Source organism: Tupaia chinensis, unplaced genomic scaffold, assembly GCF_000334495.1.
Source record: "Tupaia chinensis unplaced genomic scaffold, TupChi_1.0 Scaffold000187_1, whole genome shotgun sequence".
Classification (NCBI taxonomy): domain Eukaryota; kingdom Metazoa; phylum Chordata; class Mammalia; order Scandentia; family Tupaiidae; genus Tupaia; species Tupaia belangeri.
In genome coordinates this window covers 4,369,426-4,392,432 of record NW_006159662.1, presented here as the reverse complement: position 1 = coordinate 4,392,432, position 23,007 = coordinate 4,369,426, and the positions used below count along the sequence as shown (strand labels likewise).

Below are 23,007 nucleotides of genomic sequence, written 5' to 3'. Positions count from 1 at the left end.
GGAAAGAGCCAGAAGTGCTGGGAGCGGTGGTGGGGGCGAGGGATGTGAGTAAATGAAAGAGAGGTCCCGGGTGATGAGGGTGGGCTCAGAGCCCGGGGGAAGGGCTGGCTCTGACCAGGCACAGGGCTGGACCTGTTATCTAGCCAGGAGGAAAGCCAGGAAGATGGGCAGGGAGGCCGACAAGCCTGTAACCTGCTGAGAAGGAAGCTGAGAGCCTCCTCGGACAGTGAAGATGGAGCTGAGGTCGCTTCCTGAGACACGCGGCAGGCGTGGTTGGGTAGGGGCTGGAGGAAGTCAAGAATGCCTGAGATAGGTAGGAAGCCCCCACAGCCCGCTGGCAGGCCTTGGGTGACCTCAGGAGCAGAGCGGTGAAGGTCCCAGCCCTGCTCTTTTACCCCAGTGTGATCCTGCAAGTGTCCAGTGGCTGCCGGGTCTTGGTTTCCTCAAGCACAAAACAAGGCAGAGGCCTGAGAAGACAGGGGAGTCTCCCTGCACTAAGTACGTCGGTTCCAAGGCCTTCCCTGAGGGTGCAGAGGACATTCTCTAGCAGCCCCAGGAAGGGGAGATGACCTCCCATTTGGTGAGGGAGATGGGAAAGAATGGCAGTCCCGGGAGACTGGATGGAGAATGAGAGAAGCAGGAGCCGCAGAGCATTGGGTGTTTGCAGAGCACAGTCTGGTCTGCAGGGCGTGGTCGGAGCGAACCGGATTGTGGGTGGGGCAGGAGCTTTGCTTGTAAAGATGGGCTAGGACCACAGTAGGGTAAACATTCCCATTACTACCACCGCATGCTGCCTCTTATCAACCACTCCATAGAGGCTTTTTTATCAATCCCATTTTACAAATTGGGAGAGAAACTCAAAAGGGCAAAGCAAACCTGGTTTTACAGACCTGAGTCAGGCCCAAGGCTCCAGACAGATGGTGGGTCAGGTTCTGGATAGGAATAGTCTAGTGTTGACTCCCCAAGAACTGGCTCTCTCATGGACAGCGGGTCATTTCTGAGGGTCAGTGATGCCATCGGTCAAGTACGATGATTATGGAGATAATGGATATCCTGTTTCCAAGGAGGACCAGCAGGTTCAAATGCCCAAGGAAACACATGGCCAGTTGAGCAGAGTCGGACAGATGGGCTTTGCTGGTAGCCGTTCAAGCCTTGGCTCAACAACTTGGCCTTGTACTTCACCTCCAAAGAGCTGTACGATTCTGCCATCCTACCACTCCATGTTTTGCCAAAGTGACTTCTGGCAAGGGAATCATGTTCTGTGGGCTCTTCCTCCATTCACAACCCATGCACCCAAATGCACACCCTCATTGCTAAGGTCCCAGATGAAGCAGAGCCAAACCCTCCTATTTCAAGATGAAGATTCAAAATCAGCTCTAAGTGGAAGAATGACTACTGGAGTCTGCGAAGGGTGAGGGTCTGGGATACAGGGATGTTGGTCACAAACAAAATTACAGCTATTAATAGAATGCTGGCCCTGTGGGCTAGTGGCGAAGGGATCCAAATCCCACATGGCCAACAACAGTTCAAACCTCAACCCTGGCAGCTTGAAAAACATGCTGGGCATGTGTGTGCTTTCTTAAAATCCCAATAGGATGGAGGTATGGAGGGGAACGGATTGGGGTGTCACCATGCCCCATGAAGGGTATCCCCCTACCCTGTCCATCCATTTCTCTCTGGCAAGAACATATACTCTTCTAGCCATTAAAAAATAAATAAATAAGAAATTTAAAAACAAACAAACAAACAGACAGACAAGAGCCAGGCAGTGGCATGGAGATTAAGAGGGCTGGATCCCACATGATGGACTGCATGGTTTGAGCCCCGGACCCGGGGCTGAGCATATATGCGAGCATGCCCAAAATCCCAAGAGGAGAATGGAAAAGATGGGATCGTGGTATGGGCATTTTAAAAAGAAAAAAGCATTACTGATAGATAAGAGAAAAAATTTCTAGTGCTATAAAATACAGTAGGGTGACTATAGCTTACAACAATTTATTGTATATCTCACAGTAACTAAAAAGGAGGATTTCTTTTTTTCATAAGAGAGAGACTTTGGAATGTTCCCAAAGCAAAGTAGTAACGAACGGTTGAGATGACAGCTATGCTAATTTCCCTCATTTAATAATCACACGTTGTCTTCTTGTACTGAAAAATCCCACTGTACCCCACAGAAACGTATAATTTATATATCAATTTTTTAAAAATAAAAAGCAACTGTAAAGCTGATGATAAACCGAGCTTCAAAGGTAGGGAACGCCCTCTTCCCTACGGGCAAGCACGAAATATGGCAGGTATGATTGTAGCCTCACCAATGGATGAGAAATGAGACCCAGTGTGTTCAATCATTTAGGAAGGAAAAGAATTACAGAAACAATTCCAACTCTATTCGGTCTTCATGAGTCTGGCCATCAATTCTATTTCATTTGCCAGTAAGAAAAATTAAGGATAGGGTAGAACATGGAAATAAGCAGCTATGGTGGGACAACAAAAAACGAAAGACAATCACTCACTCTTATCACTTCCTCAACCCCACAAAGAGCCATTCAGGAGGGTCTAGAAAACATGTCATTTCTAAAATATGCTGTAAGGATAAGGGTTTTATTGTGAGCCCTTCTAAAAAATGCCAACATGGGACACACTTTAGTTCCCCACTGGAAAATGTTTCTCAATTGGTATAAATATCAACCTAAGTGATTTGACCTGAGCTTTAAGAATCACAGAAAAGATATGACAATGTGTCTAGACACACCATGACTTACAGTTTTCGCGACCCTCCAGGCTGGAACCTAGAAGAGACAGAAGGAAGATGTTGAGTCGGAAGCTTCAGTTCTCTTGAAGCGAAAGAGTGGGGACAAGGTGAAAACTCACAGAGCGCCAGCGTCAGCAGGACCAGCCGCATCTTGCCTGCTCGAGCCCACCCCAGCTGCATCCTGAGAGCGAAGAGGGCCGGTTAGTTCTGCCCACAGGCCATGCCTCGAGGCCGGGAGGTACTTCCCACACGCTGCAGACGAGAGACCTTCCCGTGCAAAGCAGAAATCACTCTTGTAACTTCTTCTCCCGGCGCCTGCAGAGAGACTGGAGGTGGCGCTGGTCAGGTAATGGCGGCCATTGCTGGAAACAGGGAACAATGAGGTCTGGGCTGGCCTGATAGCTCCTCAGGAAATGACTGGCCTTCCTGAGGGGCCACTGAACGCAGTCGCTTTGTTTAGTTTCTTTGGGGTGGGGGGAGGCACAAGGGACATTAGCCTTGGAGTTCTTGACCCTCCTCCTCTGTCTCGCCTGGATTTGGGCGCCCTTTCTCATGACAGGATGAGGGGTTCTTCCCTTTCTCCAGCCCCCACCCAAAGGGCTTCGCTCCTTGGACACCCAGAAATATCCCTCTGCTTTTCCCATGGTCCCTCCACCCCAGGAGACCACGGCATAAATCTGGGTCCCCACCTTTCCTGGGCTGACTTTTCCAAAAACTGGAAGGGCTTGTCAAGGAGACCTGCCCAGCAGGGGCGGGTGAGCTAGGAAATCAGTGGAACTCAGTGGAACCCCACCATGGGTTTTGGTGTGGATGATTAGGCCACCCTGTGAGGTGTCCACACCACCCAGAGGTCCTGTCAAACACACAGATATCGTACCAGGCCACAGGGAGCTTTCTAAGATATAGTCAGTGCCATCCACTTTCCTGTACGAACTTGTGATGGCTTCCCTCTGCCCTCCAGAAAAAGTCAGGTTACAACCCTCCACAGTCCAGTTCCTTGCTTAATTTTCTAGCGCAATCCCTCGTCGCTCCCTCCTTACCTGGCCTCCACATTCCGGTTGCTAGAGTCGATGGTACCCAGAATGCAGCGCACATCTGTCCTTTTGCCAACGCTGTTCCCTTGCCTGGAGTGCCATGGCCTCCCATTTTTCTTTGCTAGCTAATTCCTAGCCATCCTTCCTAACTTAGTTCAGGCATCGACTCCTCTAGAACATTCCCTAGCATCCCATGACTTTGCTGTTCTTCCTCTGTGCCCTCCACCACCCCCACCTTCCTGTGAGACCCCGTCTACAGCGTGCAGAGACAGCTTGTCTTCTCCCAGTGGACTGCCCGCTTCTTGAAGGCAGGGACAGAGCTCGGTACCCCAGAAAATGAGCAAAAAGCATGAACAGAATGGTTGGTTATCAAGGCGAATGAAGACAAGTTACTGCAGCTCTAAATGAAATGACCATTGCCTTGAAATCAGAGTGCCACGTTGTTTCTTTCTTTTTTTTTCCCTAAATTTGCCAGAGAGCACGTGTGCCTGCCTGAGGGGGGGGGGTAAGAAAGCACTCCACATGGGAGACGGTCATGTCACAATCCCTTCTCCACCACTCTCCTCCTGGGATTTGGGGCCGGTGCGCCTGGCATGAATTTCAAGCCGCCAAGTCCAGGACTTAAACCACAGTCAGCCATGTGGGACTCAGCCACCTTAATCACGGGCTGGCCTCTATGTTGTTTCTGAACTATCACCCTCGAGGACTTCCACATGAGCTAGGACAGATTTGAATTGGGGGCTAGAACCCAGACTTCTCTGCCTCAGGGCAAGTACCAAGAAAGAATGACTTCCAGCTAGAAAGCAATTTCTCTCTCGGATCCACAGCTCGGTGGGAACTGTGGGAAGAGCTGTTGGCGAGCAATGCGCGGAGCCCACTTGTTTCTAAAGGAATGTTTTCTATCGTTTATTTTTTGTTGCTATTGCTTTGTGTTCCCCATTCCCCACTATCAGCTATCTTTTCTGACTACCTACTGGAAACTAGCCCCACCCACAAAAAGAAAGGATTAATAACATGAATATTGAGTTCAACTGGTAACTTCTGGATTTTCTAGAGTAAGCAACTTTTGCATCTCAGAATGACACTCAAGTGATAGTGATAAATGTCTGGACTCCATTCCCTTCAGAAAGAGAGAGAGGAGGAGCCAGCAGATGGCATAATGGTTATGCTGCTGGACTCCCACATGGTCAACCACAGTTCGAATCTTGGACCCAGTGGCTTCAAACTCATGCCAGGCGCATGTGCGTGTGTGCTGAAAATCCCAAGAGAGACTAGAGAAAGGATTGCAGCATGGCCATTGCCCTGGGGGGTGATTTCTTGCTTTCTGTCTCTCTGGTGAGCACATGTGCACTACAGCAAAAAAAAAAAAATCTCCATTTTTTAAAAAAACGAATTATTTATTTAATTCCATTTGTTATAATTATTTTTCAATTTGACCAGAGAGAGAGAGAGAGAGAGAGAGAGAAAGTGAGAAAGCAAGCCACCAGGTCTGGGACTCGAACTGCGGTCAGCCATGTGGGAATTCAGTGCCTTCCTTCCGCCCCCCCCGCCCCCTGCCAGCCCCTAGCAAAAATCTCTCTTAAAAAAAGAGCAAGAGTGAGGAAGGAGAACGCGCCCCCAATGGGGTATAGTCATGTCACAATCCCTTCTCCATTTCTCCACCCTGTTGAGATTCTGTGCACACATAACACTTGTGCCCTCCAGACCTGGTGGCTTTCAGGCCTCCAGACCTGGAATTCAAGCCACAGTCAGCCATGTGGGATCTGGTTCCCTTACCAGAGCACAAGGCCACCCCAGTCAGTCTCTTTAATTAACCATTTCGGTGGAATATATAGAGATATCCTATTATGGTTTAATTGGCATTTTCCTGATGACTGCTAGTGAGCATATTTTCATGTGTTTATTTATTATATCATAAGTCAGTTAAATCTTTTACCCAATTTTTAATTAGGATGTTTTTCTTTTTTTTTAATTTGGTATTTATTAAATCAATATAATGCTCAAATTTGTAAAATGTTTGATAGTCTATAGAACTATTATTTAGAACAAAATTTCATTTATATAATTTACAAGTGAATATTCAACTATATTCAAAGAGTTTTACAGATAGGATTCATGATCAATACATTTCCTTTCCTAACTAATTATTTTGGAAGATTTCAAGTTAATACAACAATTTTAAAGAATAACATAATGGGTTCTTTTTAACCCTTCATGTAGATTGTTAACACTTTACTTATTACTACATTTTGCCTAATGAGAGAGAGAGAGAAAGCTTTTATTTTTTCCAAATCGTCTGACAGTGAGTAGCAAACATCTTGACACTTCACCTCTAAAAGGATGTTTGTTTTCTTAGTATTACATTTATAGAGTTCTTCACATATTCTAGATACAAGTCCTTTATCAATGATGTGTAAATATTTTCCCCAGTTTGTGGCATGTCCTTGAATCCTCTTAAAGGATGTCCTTTGACGAGCACAAGTTTTCACTTTAATACATTAAGTCCACTTTGCCCATTTTTTCCTTTTAGTGTCACATCTAAGAACCGTGTGCCTAACCCGAGGTCACACAGATGTCCTCCTGCTCTCACATGTAGATCTATCATCCATCGTGAGTTAGCTTTTGTATGTCATGCAAGGCATGAAACAAATGGCATACTTTTTCTTTGTATATAGATGTCTACTTTTTTCCAGCACCATTTGTTAAAAAAGACTATCCTTTCTCAAGTGAATTCTTTTTTAAAAAGAATTATGTATTTAATTTTTTTAAAAATTTGCTCTAGGACATGAACACTCACCAGAGAGAAATGGGGGGGAGGGGGTAAGAAAGCCCGCCAGGTTAGGATTTGAACTGTGATCGGCCATGTGGGAGTCCAGCACCTTAACCACCATGCTACCTGCTGACTCTCTTGAGTGAATTCTTTTGAATTCTTTGTTGAAAGCCAGTTGCCCATATATGCGTGAGTTTATTTCTCAAGTCTGTACTTTGTTCTAGGGATCTGTTTGTCTATCTTCATGCAGTACCGCGTGGTCTGGGTTACTGCGATACATCTTAAAGTCAGTGTTAGTTCGCAAATATTATCTTTCCTTTTTTACTCACTGGGGCCGTTCCAAACCCAATTTCCATATGAATTTTTAGATCGGCTTGTTAATTTCTACCTCCAAAAAAGAAAAAGTCCTCCACATTTTTTTTTAAAGGTTTTTGTCATAGGACTTGTTTACTTGCCAGAGAGAGAGAGAGAGAAAAAGTAAGAAATCCCCAGGGGGGCGGCCACTCCGCAATCCCTTCTCCTCCATTCCCTCTTGAGATTTTGGGCACACATCCATACACACCCGGCAAGTTTCTCAAGCTGCTGGGTCCGGGACTTGAATCACGTACTTGGTCATGCGAGAGCCAGTTGCCTTAACCTCCACACCACCAGCTGGCCTGCTCCCTTCTCTTCACCTCATGGGATGGGTGGACAGACACAGAGAAGCTTGTACTCCTGCCTTCAAACTCCGAAGTGCAACATGGACCTGGTCAGTGATTCATTAAATCACATAAATAAAGCTCCCTGCTGGAATCTACCTCAGGAAGTGGGGTTTTTTTCCTGAGTAGCTGGGGTGGGGCATGTGGGGAGGGGCCGGCAGGGCCAGGCAGGCAACAGATAAGTCAGAGAGCTACAGGCACCAGGGAAGAGAGACCTCCCATCTATTTCACAACCACAGTGGTCAGAAATAAGATCCAAGGCCATGTCCCCAGCCTGTGGCCATGGGCCTGAACAGTCCTGGAGAGATGATACGTGGGACTGATCCTTGTCCACTCATCCCCGACCACACCCCAGCCAGGGAAGGTGCATGTACCAACGTGCAAATCAGAAGCCTGAGTTTCCAGTCCCTCCTCTGCAGCTGAAGAGCTAAAAGTTTTGAGGCTCACATTCTTCCCTCTAAAACCAGAGTAAGGCACGCCATCTACCCATCACGCAGGCCTGCTAGGAAGATCAAAGGACAGCTAGTGATTGAAAGCACATTCCACCAGCAGAGCACAGTAAGAACAAGGAGAACAACAGTGACAAGAATAGTTGCTGGGCCGGCAGGTGGACTGCTGGTTAAGGTGCTAGACTCCCACATGGCCGACTGCATGATTTGAGTTCCCAACTCCGGCCTGAAAAATGGGCTGGGCACGTGCTTGTGTGTGTGTGTGGCGGGGGGAGAACAGAGAAGGATTGGTGTAACCATCCTCCCCAGGGAGTGTGATTTCTTTCTCTCTCTCTCCCTCTCCAGAAAGTACACTTGCCCTGTGACAAAAAAATCTAAAAACAAACAATAGCTCCTGGTCTGGTTTGGACCCCAGCCTGCTCCACCTAAATGGATGCTCAGGTAACTCTGCTGTCTTAATGGGCTCAGATGGAGGGGCTCAATGCCCCCCTCAACCTTCCCCCTACACCCGTGCTGCCCTCCTGGTCTCTGCCTGGCCCCTCTCAAAGGTAGGCAGCTGGGCAAAAAGGAGGCAGGCAGAAGGGGTTGTGCTATTCCATCTCCTCCAGTGACAGGGACAAGGTTGTATCAAAACACATGGCTGAAGACATTTTTCCCTTCACAGACCCCTTTCTCCATAAGAAAATATTTTAATTGTATTTTATAACTGTATTAGTAAAAACAAGAACGTATCAGTATTATATATTAAAACATTTCTTGGGCCAGCAGGTGGTGTGATAGTCAGGGCACTGGACTCCCACAGGACCGACCATGGTTTGAGTCCCAGATCTGGTGGCTTGCTTTCTAACTTTCCCACTCTCTCTCTCTCTCTTTCTGATAAATGAAAAGTAACAATCATAATACTAGATAAAACTAAAGAAATAATTCTTTAAAAAAATTCTTTGACTTCAGATTTCTTTTATATTCTTCTACTTTAAAAACGTATTCTTTCATGGGCCCCTTAAAGTGTGATGGGTCCTGGCAGCGTGCCTCCTGGGCCTACTGGAAAAGTCAGCCTCAGTACCAAATCGTTCACACGACAGTCCCAGAGCCAAGGGGCCTGTGTTCTTCCACCCTGAGTGGCCAGGCCACTGGCCTAGAAAGACGGAAAGAGCACCACTGTGTCCCAGGCACTGAAGCAAAAGAGATATTTGTTCATTCTGTTCTCAAGAGTGCAAAAGCACAAGCAACAATATTAAAAATTAGATAAACTGGACTTCATCAATATAAAAATCTTCCTGTGTTGCAAAGGACACCACCAAGAAAATAAAAGGTAATTCACAGAGTGTAAGAAGCATTTGGAACCCATACATCTGATAAGAGATTAGAATCAAAATACATAAAGAATTTTACAACTCGGGAACCAGTAGTTAGCGTAATGGCTATGTCGCTGGACTCCCACGTAGTCGACCGCGGTTCGCGTCCTGGACCTGGTGGCTTAAAACTCACGCCAGGCACGTGTGCGTGTGTGCCCAAGATCCCGAGAGGTGAATGGTGGAGAGGGGGTTGCAGCGTGACCATTCCCCCTGGGGGGTGATTTCTCGCTTTCTGTCTCTCTGTCTCTCTCTGTCTGTCTGGTGAGCGCACACGCCCTATAGCGAAAAACCTCTCCCCCCCCCCCAAAAAAAAAAAAGAATTTTACAACTCAACAGTAAAAAGACGATCGTTTTTTTAAAAATGGGCAAAGGGAACCAGCATACGGCATAGCAGTCAGGTCGCTAGACTCCCCCATGGCTGACTGCAGTCTGAGTCCCTGACCCAAGGGCTTGAAAATCACACTGGGCGCCTGTGCATGCATGCGCCCAATCCTGGAGGAGAAAGGGTTGCAGTGAGGCCATCCCCCTCAGGGGGTGACCTGTCACTTTCCCTCTCACTATGTCTGTCTCTTTCTCTCTGGCAAGCGCAAGCGGCCTAAGGCAAAAACCTCTACCAAAAAAAAAAAAAAGGGCAAAGGATTTGAACAGACATTTCTCCAAAGAAGATAAACAATAAGCATATGAAAAGATACTCAACGTCTTTACTAGTTAAGAAATTATAAATCAAGGGAACCAGCAGTTAGCGTAATGGCTATGTCACTGGACTCCCCCGTAGTCGACCGCAGTTCGCATCCTGGACCCGGTGGCTTAAAACTCACACCGGGCACGTGTGCGTGCGTGCCCAAGATCCCGAGAGGAGAATGGAGAAGGGATTGCGGCGTGGCCATCCCCCCTGGGGGGTGATTTCTCACTTTCTGTCTCAATGTCTCTCTCTGTCTGGCGAGTGCACGCGCCCCGCAGTGAAAATCTCTCCAAAAAAAAAAGGAATTATAAATCAAGAGCCGCCAGGTGGTGTGGTGGTTAACGGCACTAGACTCTCACAGGGCCGATTACAATTCACTTCCAGGACCTGGCGGCTTGCTTTCTCTTTCTCTCTCTCTCTTTCTCTCTCTCTGTCCCTCTCTGGTCAAATTTAAATAAATAAATAAATAAAGTTAAATAAAATAATTCTTTTTAAAAATTATAAATAAAAAACACAGTAAAGGGGGGCCAGTAGGTGGCACGGTGGCGCGGTAGCAGAGATTGGAGTGCTGGACTCCCGCGTGGCCACCCGAGGCTCAAGTCCTGGAAAGTGCTTTCTCACTTTCTCTCACTCTCTCTGTCTCTCTCTCGTCAAATTTAAAAATAATAATAATAACAAATAACATTAAATAATCAAAATAATGATTATTTTAGAATTATTTATTTAATTTTATTTATCACTATTATTTTTTAATTTGCTACCAGGCACACATGTTCACCAGAGAGAGAAAATGAGACAGCAGGGAACCAGCAGTTAGCGTAATGGCTATGTCACTGGACTCCCACATAGTCGACCGTGGTTCGCGTCCTGGACCTGGTGGCTTAAAACTCACGCCGAGCGTGTGTGCGTGAGTGCCCAAGATCCCAAGAGGAGAATGGAGGAGCAGGGATTGTGGCGTGACTATGCCCTCTGGGGGGTGATTTCTCGCTTTCTGTCTCTATGTCTCTCTCTGTCTGGCGAGCGCACACGCCCTATAGTGAAAAACCTCTTCAAAAAAAAAAAAAAAGAAGTACATGTATACTCCAGAGAGACACAGAGACAGAGGGGGAAGCATCCCCAGATAGGACATGGTCCCACTGCAATCCCTTCTCCTCCATCTCTTTATCCTGTTGGGATTTGGGGCATGCATGCACATGTGCCTGGCATGTTTTTCTACTCATGCTCTGATATTTGTGCTACCCTTGGCCATGTGGGATCTAGCTCCCTTAACCACTAGGCTATGGGACTGGCCTTCAATTGCACACCGTAAATGGGTGAACAGTACTGTATGGGAACTAGATGTCAATAAAGCTGTTATCTAGAAACACACAGGAAAGGGGCCAGCTGCATGGCCTGTGGTTAAGGCAGCCTGATCCCACAGGGCTGACCATTTGGCTTGAGTCCTGAACATGGTGGTTTAAGAAACATGCCAGGCAAGTGTGTGCCCAAAATCCTGAAGGGAGGGAGAGATGGGGGAGAAGGGATTGCCGTGTGCCCGTTCCCCATGGAGGGTGCTTTCTTACTTTCCCTCACCATCTCTCTCTGTCTCTCTCTGGCAAGGGCATGTACCTTCTAGAAAAATGTAAACAATAAAAATAAATAAATACAAATCTCAGGAAAGGAATGTTTGTTTCCAGTGGCAACTGTAACAAATTCCCACAAACTTAGTGGCTTAAAACAACAGTAACTTAGTCTCTCACAGCTCTGGGTCCAAAATCAGCATCGGAGTCTCCCAGATCAAGGCCCCAGCAGGTCACATTCCCTGCAGAGGTTCCAGGGGAGAACGTGTCCCTTGCCTCTTCCACCCTCTGGTGGCCACATCACTCCAACCTTCAGCACCTGCGTCTTCAGGCCTGCCTTCTGCCCCTTCTTACCGCCTTTTCTCTGTGTGTCCGATCTTCCCTGCCCTTTCTCTCTTCCTTACTCTTTTTTATAATTTGCTACAGGGCATGTATGTTCACCAGAAAACCAGAGAGCCCGAGAAGAAAAGTGAGAAAGCACCTTCCAGAGGGGATGGCCACACCGCAATCCCTTCTCCTCCATTGTCCTCTGGGGATTTTAGGCACTCAGGCCCACATACATGCCTGACATAGTTTTCAAGCCATTAGGTCCAGGATTCAAACCGGGCAGTCAGTCATGTGGGACCTAGCATCTTCCACCTCTCCTGGCTGGCCCCCTCTGCTTCTTTCTTTTTTCCTAAAGAATTATTTACTTTATTTTATGTATTATTGTTGCTATTATTATTATTATTATTATTATTAATTTGCTGTAGGACATGTGCACTCATCAGAGAGAGAAGAAAAGTGAGAAACCAAGCTGCCAGCTCTGGAACTTGAACCACACTCAACCATATGGGAGTCCAGAGCCTTAACCACCCTGCCTCTGCTGGTCCCATCTTTTTCTTAAAAGGACACACGGGCTTGCATTTGGGGCCCACTCAGATCTCCATAATAATCTTCCCATCTCAAGACCTTTAACCTAATCATATCTACAAAGGCCCTTTTTCTCTATGCTGAAGACTGGATGTTTACGTCCTCCTCCTAATTCCCATGTTGACACCTACTCCCCAAGGTGAGGTGTCAGGAGGTGGGCCTTTGGGAGGTGATTGGGTCCGATTAGTGCCCTTCTGAAAAGGAAGCCAAGCCCTAGCTCTTTCTGTAAGTACACACTGAAGAGGACTGTCTGTCAACGAGGAAGGGGACCCAGACCAGACACAGTCTCTGCCTTGATCGCCAAGCCTCCCACGACTGTAAAAAATACATTCCCGTTGTTTGTAAGCCCCCTGGTCCATGGTGTTCAGTTACGCATACAGGGTAACAGTCACCGGTCCCGGGGTTAAGACCATCTTTGGGGTGTCACTGTTAGCCTAGTTCGAGGGGTACCATGGATCCCATACAGATGGGGAGACCGAGGGCCAGAAGATGAAGATCGGCCATGTTCTCTGCCTCATAGCTGGCTGCTGTGCTGACCCGGCTTGCTCCAGGCCTTTGTAACGGACCTTGGACAGCACCTTCCCGAGCCAAAGACTCACATCCAGTCCCTGACCTGACACACGCGGACGCGAGACAGGAGCCCAGCAGAGAAGCAGAGCCGAGTGTGCGCTGGTTGGACCACAGTCCCCAAGCTGGCTGGCACCTGTTCTCCCCACAGGTGAGAGGGGTGAGAGCTGGCAGCAGGTGAGGCCAGGCCAAGACTCACAGGGCCCCAGCATCACTACTGACCTGTCTTGGAAGAGTTCAGGGCAGGGCTGCTGGATTCAGCAATAAAAATACTGGACCCCTAGTTGCATTCGGATTTCACATAGCAGCAAATCATTTGTGAAGCATAACTACGTTCCACATATTGCAGGGGACACAGCAATGCAGAGGAACTGGTCATCCCTCGTTTCTCTGACAGTCCTGGCTCAGGAACCCTTCTGGGAAGCAGCTTGGAGCAGGAACATTTCCTGCAGAAATCCAGCTCTTCTGGGGATAAGGCAGACTCCCAGCTTTTTCTCTTTCAAATCAAGTGGCTGAGCGGGCAAGAGAGGAGACGGCACTAACTGGGCTACAGATCTGAAGGAGCTGACATCTCCTCTCCAGACGGCCCAGGAACCTGCAGGTCAGTGTCTCTAGGGAGGCCCCCCAGGGAAGAAGGAGCAAGGACAGCAGAGGGCACCTCTCATTCCTGTGCATGCAGGGCACTGGGGAGAGAGACAAGGTCCAGTCCTGCCCTCCACGTTGTAGGGACGCTGAGCCAACACTGGGTCAGTGGGCACAATGTCCCAGATGCTGGGTTAAGCTCTCCCAGGATAGAAATAAAAAGAAGCTCCACGAGAGGCTGTCCTCTATGGGTATCCTGCCTAGTTGTCATCTCTGTACGGTATACAACGATGTGTGCCCTCAGGGTGGGGCCCCTCCATTGCTTTGGTGGTTTTCTTTCAATTTGCCAGAGGGCATGTGTACTCATCAGAGAGAGAGACAGAGAGGGAGAAGACATCTCCCAACATGAAGAGGTCGCACAAAATCCCTTTTCCTCTATTTTGCCATCCTATCAGGATTTGAGGGGCACACAAACACACGTGACCAGCATATTTTCCAAGCCACTGGGGCCAGGATTTGAACCCTGGTTGGTCATGTGGGATCTGGCTCCCTCAATCACCAGGCCATGGAGTCGGATTAATTCTATCTTCTGACTTCTCCCTCCCACTTTAGAGTCATCCACAGATTTAATCAGAATAGTACCAGAATCCTCATTCAAGTCATTAATAAAAATATCCAGTAAGAGGGGGCCTACATGTGGCATTGTGGTTAAGGGCACTGGACTCCCACAAGGCCAACTGCAGTTCAAGTCCTAGACCTGGCGGCTTGCTTTCTCACTTTCCCTCTCTTTCTCTCACTCTGTCTCTCTCTGGTCAAATTAAAGTAAATAAATAAACAACACACACACACACATACTCAATAGCAAAATAAAGACAGGGCACTATGGCATTCTACCAGAGACTTGCCCCAGGCTGACCTTAATCAGAGTTCTTTTAATAGAATATTCAACAAGTTACAGATCTCCCACTCTAATAGTTACCATCATTTAGGACCCCGCATGAGGGTGAGGAGTTAAACGTTTTGGTAAAATCCACAACACAGGCAAACCTCGATTATATATTCACTAGGTGGTGGCTACTCCTTACTCTCAAAGCAGCAGTAATGACAGTAATAATAATAGGGCCAGCCGGTGGCATGGTGGTTAAGGTGGTGGGATCCCATATAGTCAACTGAATGTTTCAAATCCTGGACCCAGTAATTTGAAAAACACCCTGGGTGCATGTGCATGTGTGCCCAAAGTCCTGAAAGGATGGCGAAATGGAAAAGGGACTGCGGCGTGACCCTCCCCACGATGGTGTTTTCTCACCTTCCCTCAATCTCGTTCTGTGTCTTTCTCCAATGAACACGTGTGCCCTCCAGGAAATTAAAATAATAAAAATGATAAACACTGGAATATATATTTTTGTTTTCGCTCACCTTTTAATCAAAGACAAAATGGACCTTGGTGAAATAAGAGGAAACCCTAATTGGTTTATCATAAGTTCATCAAGAAATTACCCTGCCAGGAACAACTGCAGGGGGAAACTAGGTCATGGTTTATCTAGAGATCAGCGAATGGGTTTCAGATACGAAGCGTGACTCTGCCTTCAGTACAGGCAGTCTCCAGCTTATCGTCGGGTTTGGATCCAGAAGTTTTGTTTTTAAGTTGGCTGTTGGGCAATTAACTCCAAATGGGCTCTAAAGGAAGCTGACGAATGCCGATTAAATCAGCCAGCCCCCAATCCAATAGTGGAAATCGAACTATTAGCAGCCTGAGCCCCAAGTCTCTTTAAGCTCCCATTCTGAACCCCTTTCACCCCAGGTCAGGGGAAGTGGGGGTGAGGCATTTTTAGCAGAGCCTAGTCCCCTCTCTCAGGGGACTGTCCCCACCCCTCACACTCGCTCCATCTGTGCCTGTAGCTTCTCACCTCTTTGAGTACCTGAGCTTTGCCTGAAGACCCAGAAGACGGTGACAGCCATTTTCCCAAGCTGTTTGGTTATTTTAAAAATATTTTTTCTTTTTAAATTTTCTCTTATTTTTTTTTAAATAATTATTTATTGGGGTGTGGTGATTAAGGGCACTGGACTCCCACATGGCTGACCACGGTTCAAGTCCCAGACCTGGCAACTTGCTTTCTCACATTCCTTCTCTGTCTCTGTCACTCAGTCCCTCTCTGGTCAAATCTAAAAATAAATAAATAAATAAATAAAGTTAAATAATTCTTTTTAAAAATAATGATTTATTTAATTTTATTTATTTTAATTTGACCAGAGGGAGAGGAAAAGTGAGAAAGCAAGCCAGCAGGTCCAGGACTCAAACCATGATTGATCATGTGGGAGTGTCAGCGTATTTAACGACCACGCCACCTGCTGACACCCTGAAACATTATTCTTTATTTATTACAGACTACACGCATGTGCACATGAAAGTAAGAGGATAAGAGACAGAGACAGAGAGAGAAGCACCCTCCACAGAGTCTGGTCACACTGAAATCCCCTTCCTCCAGTCCTCTGGCTCGTAGGATCCTGAATTCAGGTATGTGTGCCTGGCATGTTTCGGGCTGACTGGGCCAGGGATTCGAACCGTGGATTCAACTCATCCAACTCATGTCGGATCCGGCTTCTCTTGAGCAGTATATTACCACTGTGCTATGGATCTGGCCCTCCATGTGTGTGTGTATATATGTATATGTATGCAAATATATACATTTTTAAATTTTTTTCCAGAGGATATGTATGCTTGCCAGAGAGATGGAGAGAGAAAAAGAGGGAGAAAGGACCCAATGAGGGGTGGTCGCTATGATCCCTTCTCTTTCTTTTCCTTTTTCTTTTTTAGAGAGGTTTTTGCTATAAGGCATGTGCACTTTCCAGAGAGACAGACAGAAAATGAGAAATCACCCCCCAGAAGGGATGGCCATGCCATAATCCCTTCTTCTCCATTCTCATCTCGAGATCTTGCCAGGTCCAGGACTCGAACCACCATGGTTGACTACATGGGAATCCAGTGATATAACCATTATGCCATCTGCTTGTCCCGGATCCCTTCTCTATTTCATCAGGATTTGGGGCACGCATGTCCATGCACCCAGCATGTTTTTTAAGCCATCAGGACTGGGGATTTGAACATGTGGTCAGCCATGTGGGATCCAGCTCCCTTAGTCACCAGGCCACAGGGCCAGCCCTGCCATAGAGCCTTTATTTCAATAGTAATTGCTGGGATATTTCATGGCATTGTGGTTAAGGCACTGGATCCCACGTGGCCGACCGCATGCATAGTTTGAGTCCTAAATCTAGTGGCTAAAGAAAAAAAAACATGCTGGTCATGTGTGTGCATGCCCAAAATCCTGAAAGGAGGGAGACACGGAGAAGGGACTGTGGTATGACCATTCTCACAGGGGTGCTTTCTCGCTTTCTCTTTCTCTCTGGCAAGCACACATGCCCTCTGGGTTTTTTTGTTTTGTTTTGTTTTTTTATATATTTAATATTAAATGAGTGCCGACAGTACTTCTCAGATCTCATTTAATCCTAGGAGTCAGATATTATTGGGTTATCAGAGAAGTCTTGATGTATTTTCTGCTTTTTTTAAATGCAAAAATGTGCCATGACTTTTCTGACAAACCGATATTATTATCCTTGTTTTCTTTTTCTTTTTTTTTTTCCTTTGGAGAGGTTTTTGCTACAGGGCACATGTGCTCGCCAGACAGACAGAGAAAGACAGAGAGACAGAAAGCGAGAAATCACCCCCCAGGGGGGATGGTCACGCCGCAACCCCTTCTCCATTCTCCTCTCGGGATCTTGGGCACGCACGCACACGCGCCCGGCGTGAGTTTAAGCCACTGGGTCCGAGACTCGAACCACAGTGGGTTACGTAGGAGTCCAGCGACACAGCCATTACACTAACTGCTGGTCCCTATCCTTGTTTTATGAGAGAATAAGACTATCAGAGAGGCGAGTACACTTCCCCAACATCCCACAGCTAACCGAAGCGGTGAGCTCAGTAGAAATGCTAACTCCCAGACTCCACCCTGAGCCCTTCATTCTCTGCACAGGGCCTCTGGAAGAAAAATATTTTAGGACTTCGTGAACCGCCCCACAATAGAATAATCTCTGGCTCGGAACAAAGATGGCAGGGGCCAAGGTTTGGAAATGTTGAAATACACAGACTGTGAGCCATTTATTCTCCCAGGTTATTCTAGGATGCAATCTCTCACCTCTTTCTATACAACTGTCTCAGCGTTTCCTGTTTCTTCCCAGCTTTGTTACCTGATTAAACAAAATTAAAGCGAGTTGATGTGTAACAATAAAAAAGGCGGCCAAAACGTTGGGGTATGAGAATATGCACAGGAAACGGTGCTTCCAGACAGAAAGGAGACTCATGTGACTTAGGATCAAGCCAGGAGCCTGTCTAAACACTTCTCACGTTGGCTGTGTGTGGACACATCTGGGCTCTGGATGGACCCCTCCCAAACGGCAAAGATCTGCCCTAACGAGAGCCTTTTAAAAAATGCACCAATTGCCCAGAGAGCTGAAAATGTCTGTTCGCCCCAAAAAGCTGCACATGACAGTTCAGAGCAGTTTCATGTGTAATTCCAGCTGTCCTGAAAAACTGGACTCAGCCCGGATGTCCCTCAGTGTTACAACCGTGCCATGGAATAGCACACAGCCATAGAAAGGACAGACCTAGACGAATCTCTAGGGAATTCTGCTGGAGCAAAAAAAAAATCAATCCTTCCAAACACGATTCTATGTATATAACGTTTTGAAATAACAAATAAATAAATAAATAAATGACAGATTAGTGGTTAGGGCTGGTGGCAGGGAAGGAAGTGAGTAAAACTAAAATAGACAGAAGGAGGGTTTCTTGAGGTGTTGAATTTTTTTTTTTTTTTTTAATTTGCTATAGTGGGTGTGCACTTGCCGGAAAGAAACAGAAAGGGTGAGAGAGAAGTGAGAAATCACACCCTGGAGGATGGCCACGCTGCAATCTCTTCTCTAGTCACCTCTCAGGATTTGGGTCATGCATAAACACATGCCTGGGTGTGATTTTTTTTTTTTTTTTTTTTTTTTTTTGAGAGGTTTTTGCTATAGGGCGTATGAGCTTGCCAGAAAGACAGACAAAGAGAGACAGAAAGTGAGAAGAAATCACCCCCCAGGGGGGATGGCCACACTGCAATCCCTTCTCCCTCCATTATCCTCTTGAGATCTTGAGCACTCATCCACATGTGCCCAGCATGATTTTAAGCCACTGGGTCCAGGACTCGAACTGCAGTTGACTATATGGGAGTCCAGCAACATAGCCATTACGCCAACTACTGGTCCCCCAGGTGTGATTTTCTTTTCTTTTTTCTTTTTCTTTTTGGAGAGGTTTTTCACTGTAGGGCGCGTGCGCTCGCCAGACAGACAGAGAGACATAGAGACAGAAAGCGAGAAATCACCCCCCAGAGGGCATAGTCACGCCGCAATCCCTTCTCCTCCATTCTCCTCTCAGGATCTTGGGCACGCACGCACATGCACCCGGCGTGAGTTTTAAGCCACCAGGTCTGGGACATGAACTGCGCTCGACTACGTGGGAGTCCAGCAACATAGCCATTACGCTAACTGCTAGTTCCCCCAGGTGTGATTTTCAAGCCATTGGTCCAGGGTTCAAACCGTGAAGGTGGTCATGTGAGATCCTATAACCTCTATGCCACTTACTGGCCCAGTACCTACCTACCTACTTACCTTTCTTTCTTTCTTTCTTTCTTTCTTTCTTCTTTTTAAAAGATATCTCTTTCTTCCATGAGCAAGAGAGACAGAATAAGAGAGAGCGAGAAGGCTCACCCCCAGCAGGGTCTTCCACTGTGATCCACCCCCAGACTGAGTCAGACCTGGCTTCCGGGCACATGCACTCAGGAAGGTGTCCAGAAGGGAACCGGAACCTGCCGTGTGAGCCAGCTCACAGAGCCCTGCATTTTACGTCGGCTCCACTGTCCGGCCCTGTTCAGTGTCGTGCACTCACACAGGTGATAAAGCTGTATGACTTCACACGCACACAGACGTCAGCGACGCATGGCGCACTGGGGATGAGATAGGCTGCATGCATCGCGTGACGTGAGTATCCTGCTTGTCACACGTATGTGGTAGCTGCATAAAATGTTACCATTGGGGGCCAACAGATGGCATGGAGGTTAGGGTGGCTGGGGCCCACATGGCCGACTGCGTCGTTTGAGTCCCAAACCTGGCGGCTTGAAAGTCACTTCAAGATGTGTGTGTGTGTGTGACCAAAATTCCAAGAGGAGAATGGAAGAGAAGAGACTATGGCATGGCCAACCCCCCACCATCAGATGATTTCTCACTTCCCTGCTTTCTCTGTCTCTGTCTCTCTGGTGAGTGCTCACACCCTATATTATAGAAGCAAACCAAAAACTTACCATTAGGGGAAACTGGGCAGAAAGCACTATTACTGCACACAAGCATCTACTGTTCGCTCCATAAATAAAAGCATGTATGTACTCATTTATTTTAAATGACCCAGGTTCCTGCTCCTGAAAGATGTCAGTGCTGGCTTAGTCCCCGAGGCAGAGGCTGTTGGAGATACTTTACTGGGTGAGTCCTGCTGCTGAGCGGTGTGAAGCCCCCACTTTTGCTGGTCCCGTGAGCACACGGAGGCGCACGCTCTCGTACGCAGGGGAGGAGGTGAATTTAGCAGCTCTGAACCCATCACCCCTGTTGTATCAGCTTCACCCTAAGGCCAGGGTTTCCCTGGGACCCAGGGCTTCTGGTTATTCAAAATAAACTTGAATTGTTATGCTGCTACTTAGAACCTGCAGGAAATTTAGAAATCTTCTCCAAGGGGGAGAAGAAGCAAACGTGTTCCAAACCAAGGAAATTCTACTGTGAACAGACAGAAACATTCAGTGTCTAGGAAAGATAAAGCGGTAAAGGGAATTTCTGAAAATTATTCTAAGGTGCATGGAAAAGCCCCAGCGCTTAGAGGGAATATCCGGGCCAGTTTCACCACAAAGGCATTCTCGGATGGGTCATGGACATGTCCTTGGCTCCTCCTGCCCTGTCCACCACAGGATGAGACCTGGAGAGGGATCCCTTAGGTAGCCTTACAGAGAAGGACCAGAGGCCCCGCCAGGCCCCGACTTCCCTGAGCAGCCAGCAGATAAGCTGCTGGGCCTGGCGGGGCTTTGGGACTTCCGGGCCAGAGAGCTTCCTTGGCTGTCCCTGGATCCCCACTTGCCCGAGTCCCCACATTCCAGATCTCTGCACAGGCCTACGTGATGCCAGGTCAGGGCACTCTGGCCCAGATGGCCCCTAAGGAAGGGGTGGCTGGAGCCAGTGCACCCCCATCAGAGCCCGCTCTCAGCAAGACAGCGCCTGCATCTCAGGGAACAGGGAAGGGATGCGACCCAGGTGTGCAGCCCTGAAGCGTCATCTCCTGCAGTCTCATCTCCCCGGGCCACACCCCCCACCCCACCTCCAAGCCCAGATGACGCTCCCTCCCCTCGGGAAGCCATGGTGGTGGGCGCTGAGCCCATCCAGGGGAGATGGAGTTTCAGTTTTCCGCCTAAACAATGCCACTACCTGCGACGGTTTGTAAATCCATTTTTAAACCCAGCTAGGAAAGCTGAAGGCCTGACCGGCAGGGCCACCAGTTCAGCCCTGGAGGCCATTGTTTCGACACTGCATTGTTCTCCGGCGGCTCTGCGTACCCCGCGGGCCCGGGCCCCCCGGGGGAATGCAGCCAGATTGTTTTTCCCAAGACCCGGCTCTGGAGGTGCGCGCTGCCGTCCTGCGCCACGTCGGTGGCTGTGGCATTTCTGCAGCAGGAAAGAGGAAGGAACTTCGGCTCTGTGCTCCGCCACAGCAACAATGCGCGCCCCCACCCGCCGGCTGCCGGAGGAAGAGAGCCCCGTTTCCATAGTGATAAATCCCCGGGAAGGGAGCCAGCCCCGAGAGTCCGCCGGAATTTTCCCTTCCCCAGGGTCCCCACGAACACATCCCCCGCGCCAGAGCTGGTTACGCGCCTGGCGCTCCTCCAGGTGGGCCTCCAGACCCGCAGGTGGAGGGAGGAGGACGAGGGCTCAGCCAAAGGAAAACAAACCCCGAAAATCTCCGGCTCCCCGTGAAGGCACATGTGAGGCCCAGGTGCACACACCTGGGGCCACGTGCGGCGTGCAGGCCCACCCTACGCCCTCTGGTGACCCCACATCACGTCCCAGCCCTAGCGCCACAGCGTTCTGGTAGGTGAGCCCTGGGCGCCATTAGCCTTCCGACAACAGAAGCCGCAGGCCTTGGTGGGAAAGGGAGTGCCGGAGACGCACTCCAGGTTAACAGTGGAGTTGTTGAGTGGAGACCTGAAGGGTCTCCCTTTTTCATCTGAGGCTTTCTCCTGCCAAAAATCAGACTTCTTCCCCAGAGAAAGTGTTCATTATTATTATTTTTTTTAATGCTTGGCAATGTTATTTGTCCCAATTCTCTTGCCTCTAACTTTTGCATGTGCTGTTCCCTCTGCTTGGAATGCTGCTCCCCATTCCTTTCAGCCTGCTAACTCCCTGGGGTGATGCCTCATGCCTTCTTTCCAGGGGATCAGAGGTGTTGCTTTCTGGGCTCCCACAGGACTCATCACACCATACTGTTGGACAGCACAGAGCAGTGGCCAGAGAAAAACCTCTTCGAGGCTCAGGCTAGCTGTGTGACTCCGGGAGACTTTTTAACCTTTCTGAGCCTCAGGGTTTTCATAGAAGATGAGAGAATGATTTATCTGCCTGCTGGTGTATTGGAGGCTTAGGAGGCTTAGCCTTAACACATAGAAAGCATTTAGAAAACCCCGGCACGGTTAGCGCTAAATTCTAGTCACTGATGAGTTGACTTTCTAAAGGAAGGAGTCATCTTTCATGTGTACCCCTAGATGGAGGTGCTCAAGCCCCAGGGGGTGTTGAGCAAATGTCTAACTCTGAACTCATCAGAGACTGTTTTCTAGCCACTTGTTTATGCACCTGGCACAGGGCTGGACACCTTGACTTGTAATATTTCACTTCATCAGGTCTCTCCAGACTGGCCCAAGGTAGCCAGCGACCAGCGCTATGTCAGCGTGGCAGGCAGCATTATGGATTGGCTCTCTGTCATTTCCTGACATTCCCTTCTGGCCTCCTGCCCTCCCTGGCTGGGCCTAGGAAGGGTCCCCACTCTCAGTGCCAGGCCAGGAGCCTCTCACAATGCCTCCATTGGGTTATCCCTGTAGTCTAGAAAGGCAAAGGAATTAAAATCACCCACATACCTGCAACCCAGAGGCCGCTCGGATGGCAAAAGGCAAACGTCACATCGGGTAGTCAATTTCTCTGGTTTCACTTGAAAAAATGAAACCAAACTTTTCATTGCAAATACTTGGGTTTTAAACAAAGTTGCGTAACAGCCGAGGCGCTCCACTTAAACATACAGCCTGATCCAAATCTACAGAGGCAGATTACAGGCCAGGGGGTGCTGGGACTCAGGGAGGGGGTGGGCTTGATTGCCAGTGGGTAAGACAGGACTTTGGAAGTAATGGAAGTGTTCCAAAATTGGGCTGTAGTGGTGCTGGGACAATTCATATATTTACAAAATGTAGCGCTCCCAGATTGAGTAAACAAAAATCCAGGATGTATTTTGCGTAAATTTGAGTTTCAGATAAGCAACAAATC

General features: G+C 48.1%; 1 protein-coding gene across 4 annotated transcripts in view; it reads right to left on the bottom strand.

The window, feature by feature from the left end:
- PECAM1 (platelet and endothelial cell adhesion molecule 1) overlaps positions 1-22,689 on the bottom strand; it is an 85,514-nt gene extending 62,825 nt beyond the window's left edge. Inside the window, exons 1-3 of one of the 4 annotated variants that reach the window (XM_006146787.3) lie at positions 22,608-22,689; positions 2,872-3,078; positions 2,763-2,789 (exon numbers count right to left, since the gene is read on the bottom strand). In XM_006146787.3, coding sequence (XP_006146849.1) covers positions 2,763-2,789; positions 2,872-2,932 — 88 coding nt within the window. In that variant the 5' untranslated portion in view covers positions 2,933-3,078; positions 22,608-22,689. Of the gene's footprint in view, positions 1-2,762; positions 2,790-2,871; positions 3,157-7,164; positions 7,294-22,607 lie in introns of those variants that run through there. The other 3 variants (XM_027771172.1, XM_014587176.2, XM_006146788.3) reach the window with 3 other exon arrangements.
- Between the last annotated feature and the right edge of the window lie 318 nt (positions 22,690-23,007).